A 16,101-nucleotide genomic window follows, 5' to 3' on the forward strand; every position below is an offset into this window, starting at 1 on the left:
GTCAGAGCTGAGTGGAACAAGAAGATGTTTAGCGATGAAATATTTTACCCCGTTTTTTTCCAAAACAGATTCCTCACAGGGGCTTATATAATAGGCAATAAAATCACTAAATGTAATCAAAACTAAAACAAAACAACAAGAGCAATCTGAAACCACCTCAGATGAGTCACAGACCAATTCGAATCACTGGAATTGCCACATAACTGGATTTCAGCAGCAGTTTTCCCAAAACGAGAACCAGTCCAAAAGACGATGACACAAATTTTGCCTGATGCTCACATGTCAACAGTGTTGTTGCCATGCATGTCAGGAAGGGAGTTCCTGACATGCAGGGACACAACTGATAAGGCCTCGCCTCTGGTCACCAGTCATTTTACAACTCTAGGCTGGGGCACACAGAGAAGGACCTCCGAAGAATGAACCAGCAGGTCCTTCAGATACATCCCAGTGATGTAAGTCTTTAGAGGCCACAGAATTGTGGGCAGAAGCAACTGGGAGCCAGCAAAGAAGTTATAATGGAAGAATCCTATTTTTACTGAAGCCACAAGCTGAAGCTGCGGAGAAGGTTCCAAAGGCCACAGAGAGCACGTTACACCAATCTAAGGACTCAGAGCAGCATGGGACACACCAACCCACCTGGAGCTAGATTTTATTCAGGAGCTATTTGGGAACCACTCTGATTTGCTTGTTCAAACAGATATCTCACACTAAGCCACAGTGATGTCTCCTTAACTGGAGATGCCGGGAACAGACTTTCCATACAAAACAAGTGCTTTCCTACGGAGCCACAGCTCCTGCTCTGCTTTTGGGCTGGAGCCTGGCTTTCTCACTGCTGCGCATCAGGCACCAGCTCGGACCCCCCGATGTATATCCAGCTTCTGACCCCAGAGCTGGAGGATGTGGGGATGGTTGCCCGTGGCCCTCATCTGACAAGATTCAGCTAGTCTCCAGAGGGACAACTGCCCTCTCTTTCTACTCTTCTGGAAGAGTTTGTGGTCCAGACACAGCATAGCCAAGGGACGTGGCTGATCTTAACACACTTCACTGGAATCAAAAGAGAAGAGAGACGCTAAGGGAGAGAGAAGCCATGTCACACCAAGCAGGCCTCTCGCCAGCCACAAATTTTATGAAATATACTGGGGCTGCAACTTCACAGGCCACACAAACCTGGAAGGAAAACGCAATTTCAAGGGCCGTTTGAGATCACAACTTCTCCTCGAACATATCGTAATTCCAGGTATACAGGTGCAGAACCCTCTACAGAGATGAGGTGAATTTATAACTGTGGATCTTGTTCAACGAATGTGGCCCCCAATTCATTTTTGAGACACAGGATCTGGCTTCTGTTTCAATTTGTTAACACTTTCTCTTGCTTAGCGTCTGCTCCAAAGCTTATGGCGGGGCGGTGTCCTTGATAAGGAAAGATAGAGGAGATTCCCTAAAAAGGAGCAGGCTCACTGCTACCAATCCTCCACTGCAACAAACAGCTTTAGGAAAAGTCTGACTGTTTTAGGATGCTTTTGTACTTCAGATGGGGTGAAAATAAGGCCAAAGAAACTTGGCCAGTGCACACCGAATGCTCCTCTGCCCCAGAGTTCCCTGCAGCATGGAGAAGTTCCACAGCAGACACGCAAGGATCCCGCAAGCAACACAGAAAGCACTCCCTGAAAGAAGAAAGTTTGATAACCGTTCTGCTAAGTATGTGCCTCTGATGATACTGATAACCAGGGCTTTTTTTCTGGGAAAAGAGGTGGTGGAACTCAGGGGCAACTCTTGGCAGAAGGTAGTGCCCCTGCTACCACATGCACATGCGTAAAGTGCGCGCATGCTCCCTGGACTGCACAATGACATCACTTTGGGTCAGCTGGAACAAGGGGGGAGTTTTTTAAAGTTTAAATCACCCTTGCTGAAAATGGTCACATGGCTGGTGGCCCCGCCCCCTGATCTCCGGACAGAGGGGAGTTTAGATTGCCCTCCGCGCCACCAGCAGAGCGGAGGGCAATCTAACCTCCCCCTCTGTCTGGAGATCAGGGGGCGGGGCCACCAGCCATGTGACCATTTTCCAGAGGTGCCGGAACTCTGTTCCACCGCGTTCCAGCTGAAAAAAAGCCCTGCTGATAACTAACAAGGTCTTTGCCTTCAGAGAAGAAAACAAAACCTCACTCTGCATTCATAAGCCTGGATGATATGGAAAGAGCTGTTTGGACTGGATGAAAAAAAACAGTTAAGAAACACTTGCTTTCCCCTCTTAAAGTCCTATGGCAGTCTTTGGTTTGCACACAGAGGTCCATCACTGGAGAACAGCAACCTCAAGCCATGACTTTGCACATGTGAATGTGCCATTACAGATCTACTTTCAGACCACCCGATGTCATCTCAAATGTAATGCAGTATTTTCCCAACAGGATCAGGTTCACATATTGTTGTTAGTCGTATGCGTTGAGTAACGAAGTGATGCATCCAGATGCAACTCTCTGAGATAAATTCATCTTTCTACCTAAAAGCCACTTGCAAGTCCCCCTGTCAAAAACTAAAAGAGAAAGAGAAAGGAGGTAGGGGGAACTGTGGTGAGTTACTATTTTTTCCAGATTTTTTGGGGAGCACAAGTGTCAACTATCTGCAGCTTCTTTTCTTGGGTGCTCAGGAGAACTGTGTTCTGTCAAGCAATAACAGTCCGATTCAATAATAATAATAATAATAATAATAATAATTTATATACCACCCTTCAGGACAACTTAACACCCACTCAGAGCGGTTTACAAAGTATGTTGTTACTATCCTGACAACAATCACCTTGTGAGGTGGGTGGGGCTGAGAGAGTTCTGAGAGAGCTGTGACTGACCCAAAGTCACCCAGCTGGCTTCATGCAAAGGAGTGGGGAATCAAACCCAGCTCTCCAGATTAGAGTCCCACTGCTCTTAACCACTACACCAAACTGGCTCTCCGTGTAACAGTCACTAGCTGGCTTCACAAGGTAAATTCCACATATGAATGAGCCAACGCAAATTCCCACAGACAGAACATCCACAGGATATGGTTGGAAGGCACCAGACACAGCAACCAAGCAAGTACGCCAATGCAGTCTAGGTCCAGCCGGTGACTGAGCAGGGGCCATCTGGGAACCCCATGTAAGTCACCCAGAATTCCATGAAGGAAGAAAGGCTAAATTATAAAAGCAGTCAGCTACATTAATTAAAACCAATCATTAAAATAAATTGAGCCTCTTCCATAGTCAGCAGAAACACAATACTCTTTTACAGGCCAGTTGACATAGGCATGCAGATGCTGCAGATCTCTCCTAGCTGGTTGTGTGAACAGGCTCTGTAGAAAAGCATTCAGCTCCAACCGACAGCCGGAGTTCTGAGCCAACACAGGTCTCACAAGCACACAAAGAACTGGAAAACAAGGCCATGGATTCTCATGGAGAACACACAAATACAAATTTAGCATTGTTGCATACAGATGAAAGAGTAACCGGTCTACAGGAGGTGTATGTGTATTTTAACAAGTGTTAGCAGGATTCCTTGATGGGGACGAGCCAGTTACAATCACTCAGGGAATTTTTATATCTTTTAGTCCCAACCCCAAAGCTCAGAGAGGGAATATTTTTAAAAATACCTCCACCTCGGTTTGAAACCACGATTGCTACTTTACGCTGGATCAAGCCTTTGAGAATCCACCTAGGCCAGTCCACTTAAGAGACCTCAGGCAGGGATTCCCCCCCCCCCATCTTGCTCTTTGGAATCATGGTTGGTTCTTCACTCCCCTCCCACAGTCTCATGCCCTATTCATCATTGTGTTTTCTGTGCAGTCCCGCATGCACAGCTGCGCATACGCAGTTTTCTCTCTCTTTGCAAGTCCCAAAACTTGCTTGTTGAAAAACGAAATCTCTTCATTTCAGCGGTGCATTTTCCTTGTACTCTTTCAGGACACAAATTCTAACTACTTGCCCTAATCCTTCCCACAACTCCCAACCAGCTCAATAATAGTGAATTCTCTCCAGTGAACTAAGAAGCGCTGGCCTTGTTTGAAATGCATTTCCTCAGCAGAAAGTCCCACCAATTCAAGGGCACTTACTTCCAAGCAAAAGCGTACAGGATTGATTACTTCTCTTTAAAAAGTTTGTAGGTCACCTCCAAAATTCAAGCAAGGCAATAAAAACCAGTATAATATAGAAGGCAATAAAAACCAGTCAACAATAAACAATCAATATCAATTATCAGCAGCACAGAAAACACAACACCATAAAACAGTCCAGAGGGCAAAAGAGAGAATTGGGGAGAAGAATACATTGCTAAAGGCCTGGGAAAATGGAACCATGGTGCCTAAAAAGCTCCACAAGTGAAGAATGTGGGGAGAGAACTGCAAAGACAAGGGGCCACAATGGAAAAGGCCCCGCCTCTAGTAGCCACCCACCTCCCCTTGAAAGGAGCTGAGCGTACATTGAAGAGCTTAACACTATCAGGTAGGTTCATATGGAAACCAAATATATAGCTCAGTCTAATCCTAACCGTTATGTCCCCTGCAGGGCTCTGTGGATAAGCAGCTTCTGGTGGTCCCTGGCCGGAGGGACATTTGGCTAGCCTCAACTAGGGCCAGGGCCTTTTCTGCCCTAATCCCGGCCTGGTGGAACGCTCTCCCACTGGAGATCCGGGCCCTGCGGGACCTATTACAGTTCTGCAGAGCCTGCAAGATGGAGATGTTCTGCCGGGCCTTTGATTAGGGGCCAGTTTTGTGTCCCCCTTTCAGACCGCCTTGCTTTCCTTCTGCAGCTGCCCTGGATTTACACCATGGAGGTGCCCATGGCTCGTAGTGGTTTTATAGTAGCCTGGTTTGATCAGTGGTGCCGGAATTTTTTTATCATGTTATCTGGATTAAGTGGTTTTAATGTTTTATTGTATTTTTATTGAAATATTATTGGAAGCCGCCCTGAGCCCGCTCGCAGGAAGGGTAGGGTATGAGCCAAACAAACAAGCAAACCATGTTTACTCAGAAGTCAGTCCTCTGGACATTAGTGGAATTTTGAACAGTTATTTCCCCCACCAGGGACAATACACAAACACCCAACAGGAGAAAAACCAACTGCGCGGAGGCAAATTTAAGGGGGAAAAACACCCAGAGGGAAACAGGTTAGGGCCACCGTTCCCATCTGCCAAACTGGTATTTATATTCACAGCCTCCCAAGGCTGCTTTGAGTTCAAGAAAATAAAAGCACAGCAAGTATCCTGCCAAGGCAATTTTTGCTCATTTAATCCTTCGTACTACTTGACATTAAATATGTCAGTCCTCTTTTCTCTTCCCAGTTTACACACTCAGTACAAGCAGCACAAGAGACTAGACCAAAGATGTAAATTTATGTCTGCATGCCGCCTCCCCCAGTAACAAGAAAGAGGCACGGCTTAGCAGCAGGCAAGAGTGCACAATCAGCAAAAGGGCCAAACTACAAGTGATGCCTGACACAGGTTGGACACCTGCCAGCTTCCCTCAAGTTTTGGCGGGAAATGTAGGCAGCTTGGCGGAATGTTGGACAGTTGAAAAGTCCATTGGACAGCAGTCGGAGAGCTAAGCTGCAAGACCAGGATGCCTACATTTCCCATCAAAACTTGAGGGAAGCTGACAAATGTCCAACCTGTGTCATTCGTCACTTGTAGCTTGGCCCTGAGACGAGATTTGAACCCAGGTCTCTCAAATCTTAACCTGATTCTTCACCGCACTGAGCTCATCACATCTCTCGGCCTTGTCTACCTCACAAGACTGTGGCAGAGATCTATAACAAGTATATTATACACTACAGAAGTGCTATCAAAAATAATTGTTGGTTATAAAGATAAATTTAATGATATAAGCTGCTTTGGATCACCATTGGGGAGAAAGGCAGGATATAAAGGAATAAAATCAATTATTCAATCAATAATAAAAAGCAACTTTGAACCGCAAGGATCTCACATCACTGGCTATTCCCATTAAAGAATCGTGGAACATGTCAAACTGCTCATTTTCCAAATGCTTAGAAACACACAGGGGGTTTTGGGGGAAAAAACCCCCAGTTCTTTTAAGTGTTTCAGTGTCACGGCAACAACATTACATTTGGAGGGCTGTGATAGTAGCATGTCAAACACCTCCATTTTGATGTATCCCGGGCTTTTTTTCAGCTGGAATGTGGTGGAACAGAGTTCCGGCACCTCTTGAAAATGGTCACATGGCCGGTGGCTCCGCCCCCTGATCTCCAGACTGAGGGGAGTTTAGATTGCCCTCTGCTCCATGGCACAGAGGGTGATCTAAACTCCCCTCTGTCTGGAGATCAGGGGGCGGAGCCACCGGCCATGTGACCATTTTCACCAAGGGCGATTTAAATTTTAAAAAACTCCCCCCTTGTTCCAGCTGACCCAAAGCGATGTCATTGTGCAGTCCTGAGTTCCACCACCTCTTTTCCCAGAAAAAAAGCCCTGGATGTATCCCAAATTGAGAAGGTAGCAAATCCTGCTTACCTTCCTATTCCCCCTTGCCCCAACACCATGTCTGGATTGCCTGCCGCTCCACCTGGCCACGCCGGCCTGTTCCAACCACACACACAAAGAACCATCTGTTCCCCGCCCCAAACTTTTACAGGCTGGTATTACTGAAAAGTTAACATGAAAAATAAATACAAGGAAAGAGGAGAGAGAGCTGTTTCACGTCAGCATGGTGACCCTGCCCCACTGAAGGACAGGAACTCTCCCTTGGGCAAAGTCTGGCGAGGCACACCTCTTTCAAAGCTACGGTTGAAAACATCCAGCCCCAGAAAGGACGGTGCATCGTGCTATTTTTAAGAGGGGTATTTATTAGAATTTGGGGACAGATCCAAGATGGTCACTCCCTGCCATGTGAGTTTCACAGGAATTATACCATTAAAAATATTTCACCTTTGCAAAATCTACATGAAGGTGGTTGAGGACCAAACATCCCTGCATGCAGCTATAATGCAGTTTAAACAGTTAATTGCAATTTTTTTTAAAAAAAAATGGTATTTAGATTGGCTGCAAATTATTGCTTGGTAATGCAGCCGATCATGGCTGCAAAGGCATTCTTAAAAATCCTTGGATGGAAATAAGGAAGACCCATTATAGAAGAGAGCAACTGAAGATGGGAAGTGCGCACACATATAACAACAGCATAACATCCGAAGTGCCACCCGAAGCAGCGTTACACCCTCCTAAGTTTGCTGAAGTCAATGGGTTTAGAAGGGTGAAATTTTGCTTAGGATAGCACCAATCGTGTAGTACCGTGCATAATTAATTCTTTTTCTAATAACCATGAGGTCTAGAAGATTAGTCTTACATTTTAGGTTAAGAACTGACATTCTGTAGATTTTGATCCAAGACTAGCATCTGCAAATGTTTAAGGTATAATGGGGAACAGTCTTTAGCGGGGGGAAAAACCTGATAGCTTTCCCCAGAAAAGTCATTATATTTCTGAATACATTCCTCAAGGGAAATCTCCAGTTTTAGCTCCCACATCATATTCCCCAGCCATACCTATTTAAGAGACTACCTATTTTCTCCCTGCGTGTATCAGATGTTGGTGTGTTGTATCTAAAACAGGAACAACCCTCAACTGTGCATATTTGATATGGCAGAATGCCAGATGTCTTGCTTTTGAACTGAATCCAAAAATTTTTTGTGGCCCACAGTGTTTCAAGATTCATGGAAAAAGTAAGGATTTGGGGGAGTTATTTGTAAGACACAATGGCAGGGGTTGGTAAACGTGTCTAAACGTGGTTTTTAGAAGGTGGGGCAAATACGATTTTGAAGGAACGGTATAAAAATTCCTTGAACCGGATGTTCCAGCCTGTAAGTTTAGCTTATGCCCTTTCAACTTTCTTCTGTAAAAATGTATATTGTTAAGTTCCTCTGGACAGGGAGATGTGTCCCCTTCCGCATGGTCAATGGGGGGTTAATATGCATCCCGAACGGGCACTCAAGTGCACCCTTTTAATTCCTCCAATATAGGAAGATCAGTACTCTGCCTGGGAATATTACTGCGGGAGCATAGGCAGAGACACACGTGCACATGTACGCGCACACACGTGCATGCACTCGTACTCACACACACACACGCACACTGTTCTCCCTGCTTGGTATTGGATAGTTTCAGGATCAGGGTGGGGGGAGGCCGATGTCTGTGTGTGCAAAACAGGCACACCACGGCCCTGAGAGGCTCCTGCCATACAGAAACTTTTTCTCTGCACCCAGCCCACCCCGTGAAGGGAAGAGCCACTTCTCAGCCATTGCCCAGCACAGCTCCGCATTCAGCTTTCCCACACCAGGCTGTCATTCAGTTAAAGAAATCTTCATTAATAATATACGTCTGCTTATATTTGCATAAAGATAGGCTAATGGCCCTGAAAGGGAGGGGTGCTGAAGCATATTCCGTTCGTATTGCAATTATATGCACATAGGAGATATCATCTCAGAAGAAGCATTCCCTGTATTCATGTGACAGACTTGGAAGAATGCCTCTTTTAAGACTGCACTGCCACTTCTGGATTTATAATTACTTGCACTGAATATAATTGATTATTATTTTTTTTAAAAAACACAAACATCTACAGCCTCATTAACTGCGGCATCTTTTGAATCAATGACATTTTTCTTCACCTCTCCCTGAGGTGAAGAAAGCAACCAAAGATGCATTTTAATAAATAAATCAAAAAAATTAATCAAGTAATCATCAACCTCAACAAGCAAGCCCACTGCTACCGAAAAAGGGAAATGTCCGCTGTATCAGGACCAGAGGACAAGCATCTCTGATGTTAGCCATTTTGTGCTTTGTACCAAAACTACCTGACTTAAACAGAGACACCAGGATTCACACAACCACCTTGCAATTAAGACCACAAAATATAATAGCCCACTTGCATACATAGCTACACCATTATAAGACACTGAAGTTCATGAGTGGAAAAAGGCACGACTCTGTTTAGGATTACACTGTTATTTTTTAAAAGAGGGCAGGGAGAACCCACTTTTTGCTCATTCGCCTGCAGGCAATCCCCATTCACCCCTGGTGAGCAAGCAAACGGCTATTTACAAGACCAGCTTACAACTATAAGATCCCACCAGATAAAGGGGAGAGATCTAAGAGCAGCTGTGCTGGAAGTAGTCAAAAAACAAAAACAAAACCAAATGCAAAGCAGAATGCTGGAAATTCTCTTTAACATGTTGAAAACATACCCAACAGCTATGAAGGTTCCACCTCAAGTTTTAAATATCCATGTTAAAACGACTTAAGCTTTTGTGCTCAGCTTGAGATTGTCTGGACAAAGAGTTCAGTTTTTAAAAAGACTAGGAATTGCCAGAGGAGGAGGAGGAGGTACGAGAGGGAGGAAAGTAAGTGGGGGGAGGGCTGGGGTTAAATAAAAAGGTGTTTGCTGAAGTGCTCCGTTTTATTGCTTTTCATTCTCCACCTCTTGTTTTAGCACCTGGAAAATTGGCGGTGCCACCTATTCGAAGAATCCAATAAATCTTCCCTCTCAACTCAGCCAGCTTCCTTCTCTGCAGATGTTGGCAATCAGGTTTACAAAATTTCAAAGTCATTCATTCCATGTGGGCGAGGAGGAGGAGGAGAAGCCAGTCTCACTACTGCAAAATCTGTCACCCCACCAACCCCTTAAAATAAACTTGAAGTCACCTCTTCCACACCCAGCTGGGGTGGGGTGTGTATGTGTGTGTGAATGGGTGAGAGAGAAATACACCTTGTACTAAAGAAAACCTACTTGGTGTTCACATTTCCATCCTGATTTCAGACAGGCTTCCAGAATACCAGGACGCAAAGTCCTCCTGATCTAGTTTGGGGAGAAAAGGTCCCATTTTTTCCTGTTTATAATGGAACGGTGTAGGCCTGGCCTGCCTATCTGCAAGAGGTTGAAAGCTGTTTCAAAACGCAGCCCATGATCTGGGTGGGTCGTCTGAGTAGAGTATTTAAAACAAAAAATCTAATTTAGAAAAAAAAAGGGCAGGCAACTTCAAAGTACAGTTTTATGCCTTAATAGGGAAAGAGCCTAAAGCGCTTGAAAAAATTGTGCCCATCAGGCCAGTAAAAGACTGTTTTTTAAAAAGCTGTGTGTGTGTGTGTGTGTGTGGATTCTACATGCACAACTGTTTTCTGTGCATAAGTTTTTTTTTTAAAAAAAAAATTAAGACCATACTTCCAACTGTTTGGCTTTTACACTGAATCTTGCATACATAACCACAAACATCCACCTCATGCTCAAATGCGCACACGCACACACACACACACACACACAGTAAGGCTCCAACGGTTTTCAAAGTGGCTGTGTGTGTCTACATTAATGCGTATCTGACCCCCTCTCCCCCATATATCCACTCTCACCTTCAAAGAGACTGAAAAGAGCACAGGAGCAGGGAATTTCTAAGAACGCTATGACTTTTCATGCATTTTGAATTGGGTGCACACAAACGTCCTTACACACAGAGAGATCCCCCCTCAAACAGTGAGTGAGCTGTTTATTGCAGTACAACCCATTTCACACAATGAATTACAGAAGTGGGGGGTGGGGGAGAGATGAAGACCTTATCACAAAAGCTGGATCTTGCTATACAACTTGCTCTTAAGCTCCCTTTCTATTGCAATGTAAAGCATGAGCCTCCTCATGGCCAATTTCTTTTTAAACGAAACAGGCTTCCTTTGGCCACACTGTAAATAATTTTGTTTTAATCCTGAAAGCAAAGTTCTTCTTTAAGGCTTCTGTTTTTCCCTTTTAAAAATAAAGCCTTTTTCTCAAAAAGTTAAAATTAAACACCAAAACATAGGGAAACCTGCTATTTCTGTGTCGCGTATGCAGTTAAAGACAGACTTCATACCCAGCAGGACAAACAAGATTTTAGCAAGACAAAATGAACGTTAAGGCTATTTTAAAAGCTTCTCCGTTTAGAAACAGGGTGGATGGTTTCCCCCCTCCCTCCCCCCCCCATTGCAGTTCCTCACCTCCAGCAATTCAACCAGCAAGATTCTCCAACAACAACGGAATTAACTGAAACTGTAAAGCTACAACACAGAGATCCAAACTGCAATTAAAAATAAACGCTTTCTAACACAGATCTCATTCCAACCTTGTTTGGTGGAAAAATTGAGGGGGGAGGTTTAAAATATGCGCTCAACCATCTGTTCCCAACTATGAATACTTATAATATGAAGTGTCCATAAAACTTTGGATGGTTTGCCAAATGGTTTAGCAAAACTGGTTAATTCTTAAACCCACACTCGCACACCTCTGAGAGTCTTCTCCCCCCCCCCACCCCCCCACACCCCATCAGACTACAGAAACGATTTTGCAAAATGTGGAGGGGGGCGGCCCTCAGGAATAAACTATGCACATGCCGAAGTAAAGAGCCACACTGGGAAAAGACCTTCGTGCCTGTGATTTAGCAAGAAAAAACAGCACTCTGAGACAGGACTTCCAGAGCGGCGCACCAGCACATTGCAGGCACAGGCCTTCTGAAGGGCAGGGGAGGAAAGCCCCTTTTGCATTTCTGACGCCTGCAGCGGAAAGGCTGCCTCATACAAATGTGGGGGCTTTGTTTAAAGGGTCCCAAGTTCCTGGGCAAGAACTGCAGCACGGCTGAGACGCTGGCTGGCGAGGGTGAAGCGAAGGCGGCATCCCATGGGTCGGGGCTGGGCTGTTCCCTGGGATGCAAATCCCCCCCCCCTTTCCCAAAGGCGCCAGCAAGAAGTCCAGGGCGCCCCGCAGGCAGCGCAGCCCGCGGCCGCCGCGGCTTTCGGCTACGCACGGGGGGGGGGTCTGAAAATGGGGTCCCCCCCAAACTAGGGAAGCCCTTCTACGTACCGGCAGCTCGCAGGCTCCGGCAGGCTCGGCAGCCACCTGGGGCGGCCTCTGGGTTCTCTAGGGAAATGCGGCTGGGCGCCCTCCGGCAGGCAGGCGGGCAGGCGGGCCGGCAAGGGGGGCGCTCCGCGGGGCCGCAAGCCGCCAGCCGGGGGGAGCGCGGCGCGGAAGCCGCCTGCCGAGGAGGGGGGGGGGGGGCCTTCGGGGCTCTCCGGGAAGGGAGGCCGGGGCTGGGGCGGCGCGGCGACTTACCCGGGTGGGCGTGGAGGCCGATGCCGGAGGCGAGGTACTTGCCCGGGGCCAGGGGCGCGGGCGGCAGGCCGGCGGCCAGGCGAGCGGCGGCTCCGGCGGCGGCCGCCCGGTGCTGGCTGTCCATGGCCAGGCCGGAGAGGAGCGGCGGGGGGCCGTGGACGGCGCGGGGGGCCCCCAGGTCTCTCCCATCCATCGTCCGCCGGCGGGTCGCCTGCTCCGCCGCGCCCGGGCTCAGAGGCTCGGGAGGCAGCCGCGGCCCCGCGGCGGCGGCCCCGGCGCCATCCTCCTCCTCCTCGTCGTCTTCTTCCCGCGGCGTCCGGAGCGGGGCTGCGCCTGGGGAGAGAAGGCAGGCATGAGCGGCGCCCTGGCCGAGGCAGGCGCGGGGGGCTCCCGGGGGACCGGCCGCGATCCCCCCCTCCGATGCATGCAAGGCGGGGACCTGGGGGTCAAGGCACGTCCGGGGGGCTGCTTGGCGCGCTGACCTTGCAAGGGCCGCGCTCTCCCCGCCAAAGCAGCCGTTTGCTCGGAAGGAAGCCCCTTCGCGTTGCACGGGGACTTCCCCGAGGAGGAGCACTCCCGTCCCGGGCAAAGGGCCCCCGCCCCGCTCTGATTACATCCCACTGAAGGGGTCGGAGGCCGGGGCCGCTTGCCCGGAGAGCGCGCCCTCGCCTCCCCTCGCTCGGGCTGACCCAGGCAAGAAGCTCGGCCTGACAGGCGTTCCAGCCGCGCTGCCCATATTGAGATTTACCCCCCACGGAAGCGGCGCGGTGTGAAAAAGAGTTCTCTCCCCGCCTCTGCCCGCAGGTATGGGGGGAAGGGGCTTAAACCCTCCCCCCTTGAGAGATTTTTTTTATCATTTGAGAGATTTTTTATCACACAGTTTTAATTCGTGTTTCTTTCTTTGCCCAGATCTTGATTCCTCACCCCCCACCCCCTCCAGTTTCAACCCTGAATAACATCTTTGGATAGACAAAAATGCAGCGTATGTGTGATGGATCCATCCATTGGGGCCTGACGCTATTTAATGTTTAACCTTTTTTACAGCTGGAAAACACACACACACTAGCGCATCCAATCCCTAACTGGACAAAGAGAGGGTCGATTCCCCTAAAGTGACTTGCAAAATGGAGCTGTGAAGGCCGCCTGGATTTTATGACTTAATAGGAAACCAACCCCCAAACCGAATTTAGAAACGGGTTCAAAATTAAGATCCCCGGTTTCATTCGTCTCTGCATCAAAACCAGAATCTATTTTATGGTTAAACACACACCTCAGTTTTACATCCGTGGAGACAGAAGCAAGCCCTGTTGATTTCAACAAGGGGATACTTCACAGTAAATAGGTTTAAGGGGGGGATGTAAAAAAAAATGACTGAAATATTTTAATTTTTGTTCCACGTCTAGCATTCCTTCAATGTATTTAACATGAAAAGGATACAAGAAGCTACTTGGCAAAATATCCCCCTCTTTGGACTGCAAAAAGGAGAGAAAGAAACCTGGAAAATAACATAGCTGATTTGGGTAAAAGTCACTTTTAAAATGGACTTTGACTTCCTCCCCAAAGACAGACCCTGGCGGTCTTGAAATCATACACATCACAAAATAAATGCTTCATGAGCATTTTCTCTCTCTCTATGGAAAAAATAGTTTTGTCAAATCAGTTTCCATTCTCAGTTGACCAAGGATGAAATGCACTAGACAAAAATCCTCTATTAGGTTTAAATTAATAATTTCTTTCTTTAATCCCGGTTTAGTTAAAACTACCAGCAGATTTAGAGACACTCACTCATCCCTTTGATTTGTCTCTATGCTATTAAAAAGATGAATTGTTGGCAATTAGTTTCTTTCTGTTTGAAGCAAATGGGAGGGTAGACGGTCTGACTTCCTATGTGTGTGTGCTGAAAATATAAACTGGACTTTTAAAACTTAATCTTCATTAGAGTCCTATATAATATTGAACTAAGAGGTGTAGAGCTATCTAATTTAGGCAGGCAGACCTTAGTTCAAGATTGTACAGGAATCTGATGAAAACGAAGCCAACATTTTTCAAGTTTATATTTTCATGGATTTCATGAACTATCTGTACAAACTACCCATATCTATAGATATGAGTGCAGTCACACGCCTTAGTACCCGATCATATAAGAATCTGATGAAAACCAAACCAGGAAAAAAAATCCAGTTGGCTGGAAGGGACCTGGGCCATTTCTGTCTCATTCTTCTCCCTTTTCCTCTCCTGGTTCATCCCAGCTGCCCAAAAATATGGCTGGATTCCTGATTTTAATTAAAAGCAGCCTCGCCTCACCAAAAACGTCTGTTTCTTGGCTTTCTTTCTTAGACGACATTTGCCAAAAAACCAAAAATTGTGTGGAACTGCTGTTCCGGCTACTTTGCCACCCTCCCTATTTGTGCGAGATTAATTTTTACGGAGGGGGGCTAGGAAAGAGAATCACTTGGGAGCCTCAAAATCCAATCTGCTTCTGGAGAAAATGCTGGGAGGGGTTCATCTCAGAAGCAAAGGTCCCATCCTGCAGGGGGGGGAAAAACTTCTAAAATGCAGAGTCGGGTCTTACCTTGCTTAAGGAATTGCCCCTTTTATTTTCTATCCAGTCCTCTTCCTTGGCATTCTTCAGCCGGATTTTTTTGCACCCGGATTCCTTCCCTCCCCCCTTTCAAAAATTATATCCAAACAAAGGAGCTTCTCTCTTTCTTTGGGTAGACCCCCCAAAAAACAAGGTTATTTCTCCTTGCCCAGGGGTCTGCTGGGCTGTTCCCTCCGCCCTGAAGGAAAAGGCAGTCCTGGGAAGGACAGAGTCTCTTGCTTGCTTTTCAAATAATCCAACTTCGCTGCTGCTGCTGCTTGGTAAACTCCAGGTAGTGCTTGGTCGAGAGACTTGAGAATCTCCATAGACAGCTCAGGATTGGAAAAGGTACATTACACAAAACCCCCCTTTCAAGTTCCTCTTGGTGGATCTTAAAAAAAGAGAAAGGGGGAGGGGGGAGGGAGGGGAGCTCTTTAGCAATGAAACAAGCATTGTTCCTCCCGGCCCACCCCCTCCCCACTGGCCTGCCAAAATCCCATCGCCGGCCTCCCATTGGCCGCTCTTCTTGCCACTCACCCTCATGTAAACACTTTGGCCCTCAGCCATTCCTATAAAACCAATTATGGACTAGGGGAGGGGGAGTTGGAGAAGTTTCCAGGCGCTCCTCCCGCCCCCCCCCTTGCAGGCGAGGCTGAATGCTGCGAATGGGGGGGGTGGGAATTTGGAGAGGCGGTTTCAAGGCTGCCCCCTCCTCCGCCGCCGCCGCCGCCGGTCTGGGCTGGCTGATCAAAAGGGGAGGCTGGCTCGGCGCTGCCATTCGCTTCTTTTCATTCCGCCTTAACGCGGGGGGGGGCAGATCCAGCCCCCTCCCACCCTCACCCCCTCCTCTGGTCCCTGGGAACCTTTCTGGAGAAGTTTTAAAAGAGGATTCGGATGATAAAGGTTTGCAACGTCTGGGGGAGGCTGTATGGAAAAGGGGGCGATTTCTGTCTTCCAGGGAAGAAGAGCGCTGTCTTACGGCCCGCGCGTGTTTACTCGGAAGGAAGCGTCGCAGTTCGACGGGTCTGAAGCTGAGCATAGGGCGCCGAAAGCTTTGGCAGCAGTCCGGCCGCGTCTTTTATAGGCAGGGTTACTCGGAAGTAAACCCTATTGACGTCAAGGCTACTTCCGAGTAATACCCAGAGGATTTTTTTTTTGCAGCCTTGAGACTTTTTAAAAAATGTGTAGAGGACTGGGCTGCGGCGGCTTGTGGAGCGGTGGGGCTTACTTGCGAGTCAAACGCGCTGCGAATCTCTCTGGCATACTCCGCGAGGGCTGCAATCCTAATGCGCGCCTGGGAAGCGTTTCTAAAGGGGCGATCCTCCGCGCGCTTGAGAGCCCGGGACGAAGCGGGACTTGGCGATAGAAAAAGCCCCCCCCCCACCTCCACTGCAGCCGAGGAAGCCGAGGCGTGGGAATCGGGCGG

At 47.7% G+C, this 16,101-nt stretch overlaps 1 protein-coding gene across 4 annotated transcripts in view; it reads right to left on the reverse strand.

The window, feature by feature from the left end:
- TNRC18 (trinucleotide repeat containing 18) overlaps positions 1-15,286 on the reverse strand; it is a 109,551-nt gene extending 94,265 nt beyond the window's left edge. For all 4 annotated transcript variants that reach the window (XM_054995628.1, XM_054995630.1, XM_054995629.1 and 1 more), the window contains exons 1-3: positions 15,213-15,286; positions 14,667-15,066; positions 12,095-12,427 (exon numbers count right to left, since the gene is read on the reverse strand). In XM_054995628.1, the coding sequence (XP_054851603.1) occupies positions 12,095-12,287 (193 nt within the window). In that variant the 5' untranslated portion in view covers positions 12,288-12,427; positions 14,667-15,066; positions 15,213-15,286. The remainder of the gene's footprint in view (positions 1-12,094; positions 12,428-14,666; positions 15,067-15,212) is intronic.
- Between the last annotated feature and the right edge of the window lie 815 nt (positions 15,287-16,101).

The sequence above is a fragment of the Eublepharis macularius genome, chromosome 12 (genome assembly GCF_028583425.1).
Source record: "Eublepharis macularius isolate TG4126 chromosome 12, MPM_Emac_v1.0, whole genome shotgun sequence".
NCBI lineage: Eukaryota > Metazoa > Chordata > Lepidosauria > Squamata > Eublepharidae > Eublepharis > Eublepharis macularius.